The sequence below is a fragment of the Montipora foliosa genome, chromosome 5, assembly GCF_036669935.1.
Source record: "Montipora foliosa isolate CH-2021 chromosome 5, ASM3666993v2, whole genome shotgun sequence".
Classification (NCBI taxonomy): domain Eukaryota; kingdom Metazoa; phylum Cnidaria; class Anthozoa; order Scleractinia; family Acroporidae; genus Montipora; species Montipora foliosa.
Window position 1 is genome coordinate 40,446,286 of NC_090873.1, and position 8,953 is coordinate 40,455,238.

The 8,953-nt window shown below is 38.6% G+C and overlaps 1 protein-coding gene across 4 annotated transcripts in view; it reads right to left on the reverse strand.

Annotated features, from left to right (window-relative positions):
• The window catches only part of LOC138004172 (stimulated by retinoic acid gene 6 protein-like), a 66,696-nt gene that overhangs the window by 47,523 nt on the left and 10,220 nt on the right, over positions 1–8,953 (reverse strand). For 3 of the 4 annotated variants that reach the window (XM_068850603.1, XM_068850601.1, XM_068850602.1), the window contains exon 4: positions 2,097–2,236. The exons of the other annotated variant lie outside the window; for it this stretch is intronic. In XM_068850603.1, coding sequence (XP_068706704.1) covers positions 2,097–2,236 — 140 coding nt within the window. The remainder of the gene's footprint in view (positions 1–2,096; positions 2,237–8,953) is intronic. 4 annotated transcript variants of the gene reach the window in all.

The following is an 8,953-nucleotide window of genomic DNA, read 5'->3' on the forward strand; positions in this document are numbered from 1 at the left end:
GGAAAATCATGGCAGTGCTAATATAAAATTGTCAAAGAAAACATGCTGTGCAGCCCAACTTGATCCATGTCAATTGTTTGCAATTAAATGCAATGGAACCCTCTCTCTTCAAAATTAATACCAGGGGTGGATCCAGAGTAGTTCAAGTGATTTGCAGAAATCACTCAAATTTTTTCCAAACCTTATATCTCAGCTCTTTATTGCAGTTCACGAAATCAATTATCCTTCTTGTTTTATTGTTTATTATGAAATAAAATAAAAAGGAGAAATTATTCCGTCGATCACACAGCAAACTCAGCCCCTCCTGAGCGAGCCTCCTCCGTCTCCGTTTGCACGGTTTCTTCCTTTGTCGATACTTCCGAGAACAGCGCGAAAAAAATTCGAAGGCACGACCGGACAAAGTTTCCACCTAGAAGGTGGGGACTGGATGTACATGCATCTTTTCACAAATCACACAAAACCCACTTTGATTGGTCAGAATCACTCGCAATGTCTTGTGAACTACTCAAACTCGGTTATAATTGGTTATTCAGGTCGCAAACTACCGTGCCAGCTACTGACAATCATAATAATTATATAAAGAGGAGCCTCTCCCTCACAATTCCCTTCGTTCTTGTTGAATTCATTACCTCGCTACGGAAAGGAAAGACAAGAATAGTTTTGATTTATAAATCATGCTTCGAGACGATCCAGTTTGTCGGAAGGAGGACTGTTCTCAGTATGATATTGGCTTGGTTTTCAAGGAAATCAGCTCGTATTAGGACCAGGACAAGCTCAAGTTCATAGAGAATGTGTGGAAACCAGGTGATCTTGAGCTATTTAATTTCCCAGTGTCAGTGGAATGTTCGAATTCTAAGTGTCATTTTGTGTGGGGCTGGCTGTAAAGATTTCCCTGGCTAGCATACTCTAAATTTCTCGATGGTGCATTTTGTTTACCGTGTGCTTTCACTGGAGTCCGCAGTGTGGGCGAAATTCGAATAAACTCGACAAATTGTACAAAACTCCACTCACACTGTGGACGTCTGCCATGGCACGTTTTACCAAACATGCGAGCGGGAAATGTGAGATGCATAAATTTTCAGTGATTGCAACGGAAATTTTTTTGAAAATCGGTCCCAATAGATCAACAGACCAACAACTTAAGAAACGCGGAAAAAGGGCAAACAAAGCCTATAAAAAGCAAGCTATCTCACTGATACAGGGCACAATGTAACAGGCGTTCGAAAACAAAATGAATCCGGGCCCGGGTCAAACATTTAAAACCAGAAGATCACTCGCTTCTACCGCCGATAAACAAATTGGTCGTGCATAGAATTAAATTGGCGCAAACGTGTGAGGCCATAAGGTCACATTCAGATTTCTGCTGAGAAAATCAACACCAAGAAACTAAAAACATTATTGCCGGGACCAAATATTTTCTTGGAAGAAAAAGTATAACACAGCAGTATAGAGATTCAAATGTAAAGCCTCATAGGGCAAAAACCATTGCTAAATGAATCCTACAGGAACCGCCTAAAAGAGGCATCCATTCAAATATTTACTCAAGACAGCAAAATTATGACAAAAGGCAACAGAAACCAGACCAGGTACAAGGGAGTCGTGTAGGCCTGTCAACCCTTTTTAACACTTTGTATAGTCAAACACAGTATAATTATCTCTATTGCTTACTTTCATGTTATTCTGGTTTGTCTGGTGGTTTTATCAGACAAACCAGAATAAAATGAAAGATAAGCAATAGAGTCGTTTGCAACTACTGTTAAGATAGAATTATGCCTTTCTGGAGCTTATGTGTCTGGATGGCTTGAGGTGCTATCAGAATGCAGGGAAATGGCATTTTGAGAGCACCAAATTTCAAATTTACTTGGGGGAGCATACCCCCAAACCCCCCCAAGTTTAGTTGGTGCAAATCACTCATGTAAAATCCTGGATCCACCTCTGAATACTGCCAAACAAAATTAATCATGATCATGGGGCTGAAAAACATGACTTTAATATAATGCATCCATCTGTGAATGATGCCAAAAAGAGTCAAAAACTTGTTTGAACTTTAATTAATATAAAATACCAGTAATTAATATTGTCAGTCTCAAGCTCACATTTCAACCAGCCAGGACCGCCTGTAGGAAAGAAGCTTGCTTGAGGGTTCAATAACAGAATTAGACAAGTGCTGGCTGTTGCACCAAAGGTAGCAGCAATAGTGAATCTGTTCTTGAAATTGCCAAGAAAGCTAATTGCACTGAAAGATGGAATATGAGACAAAATAAATTATCTTCCTTTTTTTAGTTTCACTGATAGCAAATGCTAATAACATGTATTAGGGAACGCGTCCAAATATCGGCATCGGGTGCCGATCAATCGGGTGCCGATTTTTTTCCGATTAACAGAAGTCATCAAATCTTGACTTCTATCTGCCAGCGTTTACCGAAGGGATGAAATCGTCGGTCACGCTACGTTACTGACAAAAATTGTATCGGGCAATGTTTATGTCAACAAAAGCAAAGCGTGAATGATTGAGTTTTCAATGCGGAGTGTTCAATGGACAAACAGGCTGGATAAGACCAACTGTTTATCGCCAAATTGTATCTTGTCTCTCTAAAATGTGTATTGTTTCAAAGAAAAATTAGCGACAAATGCCTTCATTGAAGATTTCTTATGGAAGACAATACCAGGCAATATGAAGAACTTTTGTATCAAATTGTTTCATGAAGAGACAGCGAATTATTCAACAACCCTGCAGACAGAAGAGCATCTCTAAGTGAAAGATAGCGCACTGAATGCATCTACGGTCGTAGATGCCTTTGAATCCAAAACGTGTGATTGAAGAATCCTTAATGCTGCAGGAATTTTAAAATGTTTTAGCCAAGAAAATAGGGGAAAGATCACTGTCAGATCAGGCATTCATGACATTGCGTGTTTATTATTGTCAGTGGATACATTTAAGCGAGCGAACTTGAACCGGCTAGAATCGGGCAAGTTGTTTATTTCTTTGTAAACTTCTCTCGTTGAGTCAAACTCACTAGACCTTTCATTGTTACGTTGATCGCACATTCCGTTGACGTTCTGAATTTTTAAAGAAACAACTAATTTTTCGCTCTTTTCTGAAACGAGATAAAAGAAAGCTTTCTATAATTTCGATCCATCACCAGCACATGCCAACAAAACAGTTGCGTGATTCTGCTCATTTCCCGTCGTGACAATCTTCTCTGCGTAATGGTGCTCGTTCAGTTTGGCGGCAGGTCGAAGTTCAGTGGCGCTTTGTCCATATTTACAATAACATGGAGTGGGTAGTTGTGTTCTTTGCAAAGTTTTGTAATATAACTGTGAAATGGGATGATCTTCAGCGAAATTAACGATGCGTAATTTATAAGACCGGCAGTGTAAACTCCGTTGAGTTTCGTGGCCATTTTGATGTTTCAATTAATCGCTCAAAAGTGAAGGCTACGTTGATCAGTTGTTCATTTAAACAGGAAGCATGGCGTCTGACAGGATGCGGCGATACGGGTCAGATCCGCATAATTCCCTAAAATCCGCATCCTCCGCATAATTACGATATTTTCCGCATAAAACTGAAGAAATGCCTGATATTAGTGATAAAGCAGCTGCTTACCACCCTCACAAACACAAAAGCCAAAGATATCGACTATTTTGAAACGCTTATTTTCCTGAACATTGAAGAAAACACGCCATTTCGTTCGAAAGATGAAAGTTCGTAAGCAGTTTCCACTCATTTTTCGGGAATGAGCCTGGACTCTAGTTAAACCGTTTTCATAACATAGCCTAGGCTCGAAATTTTTAAAAAAGATACAAGGTATGAAAATTTAGCCGCAAGTTATAGTAGCAAATTGAATTGCATCATTTGTAACTGTGGAACAAGGAGCCCGCCATACGTATGTGTAAAAAACCGCTGAAAATGGTGAATGATCGAGGGAATGGATCGTGGCTCAACCACATCACAATTTTGCTCCATATCTCCAAATTGAAACAAAATTTATGATATTTTTTTATCGCTTTATTTCTTTTAGCAAAATTTTCGGCAAAATACCGATTACTAACCCTTTTATTTTAGCGGTGAATGCTGGTCGCAAATTGGCGACTCGGACAGATATCTTAATCGCAAAGGGGAAAAGCGAATGTATTGGTCGCAATTTCGAGTCCTGGATTTTACCGGGCAACCCTAAAACCCGGAATCCGGGATCCGGAATCACAGTACAATACAGAGAGTAAAAACTATCCTAAACATTCATAAAAGCTAACCTTAGGCCTAATTATGCAGTAACACATGTATGCGATGACAATAAATATTATTATCGTTGGGTTTTGGTCTCTATTACAGGCTATTGCTTTCTATGTAACATTTAGATTACGAGTCCGAGCCTCACCCGGGGCGTCTAAATAATTTGTTCATACGTATCTTTGACTTTACTCAAAAAATCACGAAAATCTTTCCCTTTTAAGACTGGGTCAAAGAGAACCCGAAAAGAGCAACGAGCGTGCGATTGTGTTACATCAGCAAATAAATGAACAATGGGATAATCAACTAGGGATCTATCAACCTCGTTCCCAGGGTCTCTCTTCTCTGCCTCCATTGTCGTTGAGAGAAGACCCTGGTTCACGCTGGTCACGTGGCACTCGTCGACAAACATTTTTCCACTAGGGTAGTGTTTTCGTTATATTTTGATCCCGCAACCGCACCTGGGCGAAAAAATATTCGTTTACAAGGCATTTCTAAAATAAAAAGGTCAAAAGAGCTGATGTTATATTCCCACAGGAGATGAATTCCCACAAAAGCGGTCAAACTAAAAGCAAGAGCTTTTGTGATCGACAAGACGACTTCAATGTCGAGCGGCGATTGACGTTCGCTTTGAAAAAAATTAATTTCGTTAGTAGCCAAAGTTGCTTCTTCAGAACAAACACTAACATAAAAGAATACACCAAACACTACGTTTGCTTGATAAAAATGTCTCTTTTATTTTACTGCGACTAAAAATATACACGCTATTAAAGCGCGGTGCAGTGGTAAAAAAAATCTTAACGACATCGACAATTTACACGAAGTTGTTGAAATATAAATATCATAAGTCAAACTGTCAACTCGCTGTACAAGATTGCGACCTTAGCAATCACGTAATCACGTTGTTTAACTTTCGAAAGAAAAACGAAAATCAAAGAACAAAATGAAATACCTGCACATGCTAATACAGTTTGATTTGATGGATTTGAGGTCGATATGTGACTCGAGAACTTAAATAACAACACACCGGCTGATCGCTGAACATGTTTGTTTTCCATGGATAACCGTTTCGCTTGTTTTCTTGCACGACAAAATCTTCTTTCCTTTAAAATTGTCGCAAACTATTAGCATTCTTCGTTGATCCGGACCTTCACACGGATGAAAACTTGAATAACGTGAGGATATTTTCTGTGGCGTCTGATCGATTTGACCACAACTTTTTTTCTTTCACATCGGGTTCCATATGTGTAGTACATAAAATACTGCTGTCAAACGTTTTGTCAATGGTTATCTGGCCACAAAATCAATTGCGTGCTGATTCCCTTCTTTGCAATGTCAACAAAGCCTACATTGCCACCCATCCCCTAACACACATTTCGCCAACCTCCCAGATTCTGGGAGACACGTGACCAGCGTGAACCAGGGTCTTCTCTCAACGACAATGGAGGCAGAGAAGAGAGACCCTGGGAACGAGGTTGGGGATCTATAGCGGATTTCAAATAAAACACACACTGAGTATTAATAAAAGTTTGTTGAAGAGATGAAGCAATTTTTATTGTTTAACGAACAGGGAAGTTGTTATAAGTGTCTCTGCGAGCTCTTTAATATCTTTTGGTGTTTCCGTTTCGAGAATTGGTACGATAATTCAGTTTCGATAAATTCGATATTTATCGATAAAATCGATAGCCCTAACTCAAAAATCGATAATTATCGATTACTCACACCAAACTCTTTTATCGATTTTTATCGAATTTCGAAAAAATTAATCGATTTTTATCGATTGTTATCGAATGTTATCGATTATCGATGTTATCGAATGACTACCCCGGGTGAAGTAAGCACCGAATATAATGAAGTAAGCACCGATTATAATAAAGTACGCACCGAATATAATAAAGTAAGCACCGAATATAATGAAGCACCGATTATAATGATTTAAACACCGAATATAACGTAGTAAGCACTGGATATAACGAAGTAAGCACCGAATATAATGATTTAAGCGCCGAATATAAGGAAGTAAGCACCGAATATAAGGACGTAAGCACCGAGTATCATGACCAAAAGTATCATAAGACAGTTATGGCGTTCCATAGAAAAGTACATGTAAATCTTCACCGTGGATATCATCCGAATTGAGGCAGAAGATGAGAAAGCGTGATTTTCTAACAAAGCAAGCAGTCAAGCAGAATTCTCATCAAATGTGGAATGATTATAAAAAGGCACGGAACGACGTTAACGCTAGTATTAGGGAAGCCAGGACTAACTTCTTTCATAAGAGCATTAAGAAGCATAGTGGTAACCTTAAAGAACCTTGGAAGGTAATAAATAGTTCCCTGGGACGCAATTGTAAAGTGACAGTTATAAATGAACTTGTTTATGAGGGCAAAGATTTTGCTGAGCAAATGAACCACTTTTGTTACCTAGGTAGTAAACTGGCATCTGGTATTCCAGACACTGCTTTTCAACCAGCTCAGGACTTTTTAAATAGAACTGACTTAAATTTTTATTTTCGCCCTGTAAGTGAAGGGTACATTCACAGCCTGATCACTAAACTCAAACCCTGGGTAAGTTGCGGATTGGATAATATTTCTAGCAGCCTTCTAAAGCTTTGTAGTCCATACATCTGAAATTCTATATGTGATATTATAAATCAAGTGTTGGAGACTGGAATATTTCCTGATAATTGGAAAAAGGCAAAAGTATATCCTATTTTTAAGTCCGATGAAAGAAATATTCCAAGCAACTATAGATCGATTTCTATTCTACCTGCCATATCGAAAATTATAGACTGAAAGAGTCATGCATACTCAGCTGTTAGAGTATTTCCAAGCAGGAAATCTTTCAGACAGACTCCCAATCTGGATTTAGACCAAATCATTCAACCTGTTCAGCTTTGATAAGTGCAGCAAACCTTCGGCTTACCAATATGGATGCTGGTAAACTTAATGGTAGTGTCTTTATAGATTTAAAGAAAGCCTTTGACACTGTAGACCATAACATCTTACTACGTAAACGTTCTTGTTACAGTTTCAATGACAATGCTCTTCAGTTGCTTAAATCATATTTGATTGATAGAACACAAAGATCTCACGTACATGTAAATGGAGTCTTATCCACAGAACAATATGTATCATGTGGCATTCCCCAGGGTTCTATACTTGGGCCATTTTTGTTTATAATTTATGTAAACGATTTCCCAAAATGTCTACAGCATACAACACCTGGTATGTTTGCCGATGATACGTATATAACTATGGCTCATGAAGATATATCCACAATTGTGATTTAGCTGCAGTACATGATTGGCTTCAGACAAGCAAATTAAGGTGATTCCCTAGTATTGCACTGCGCATCCTGTTCTGCACATAACACAGTGTAAGCCCCGTTCGTATTCAGGCATGGCTAAGAGGCTTTATGGTCAAATTTCATGGCTCTTTGTCTCACAAGTCTCAACGGATATTTCTAAACAAAACAATGTTTAAATTTAACCATAAAGACTCGTACCAATGTGTGAATATTGATATATCGAACGTGGCCAAAAACATTTCAAAATGCCGAACTTTCGTGAGGGAAAGCTCGCTAGAAAGAAGAATGGCCGTTTTCAGAGCACAGCAGTAAAGAGCAAAACAAGAAACGTTTTGGACTCTCACAAAACAAAAAGTCGAGTGATAGCCTTGATAATGCTAAAGAAGATTTAAGTCCGACTGTGAAAGTGAAACCGCGCTATCGGGGAGACGTGTTGTCGAGGGGTCGAGCTTGGTTTGCTTTCTGTTTTCTCCTAAACGAGGTTGGTGACCTATCTTTTTTTTGGCATAATTTTATTCTCTTACTCATCTTCTTTGCGCTGTAAAAAACTTACAAAAAATTTACGTCAGAAAAAAAAGTTACAGGAAAGATAGTATTCGTAGCCATCACTCGTGGACACAAAATTGTCTCCTCGAGATCACGCACCCGAAGAACATTTGTAGTCAGTGCCTTTTCAAGACTTGTGCCTGTGCCATAAAACAAACATTAAATTATTCCTTTTGAGCAACACAATTCACCTGTTTTGTTACTTCAAGAATTACGTCAAAGCTGTGCTTCCTGTTCGTGCAAAACGTAGCCTGAACCGATGGAATAAACTTGTCCTTGATAGATGAAGGCGCAATGATTAAATGAGTAACTTGAGCAAGTTATGTCTCTCAAACGAGCTTGGTGACCTACTTTTTTAATTGCACATTTCGAGTCACCATAATATAGGGAACAATCGAGAAAAGTTTTAAAAAAATCTTACGACAACTTCTATTACTAAGGAATCACCTTAAATTAAGGGTGCGTTCGATTGACCCTATTCGTGGAGTAATGATTTAAAACACTATGTGTGGCGTTTTGCGGCAACAAGGATAATAAAGCTATGTTTAAAATAGCATTATAGCAGAGGTTTGACAATATTAATGTGAATCCTCGTAAAAACGAAGGATTTCTAACTTCTATTCTATGTATTCCTATTCCGGAATACGGTCAATCGAACGCGCCCTAAGTTGCAATACCTCCAAAACTAGTTATATGACTATTGGTTCTCGGCAAAACTTGACAAAAGCTAAATTCACGAATTTAAAGATGGATGATTGGCCAATGAACATAAACCTTCTACAAAGTTATTGGGGGTTCATATTGATGAAATGCTAACCTGGGATGATCAGATCAAACATATTTAATCTAAAGTCTCGAAGGGCTTGC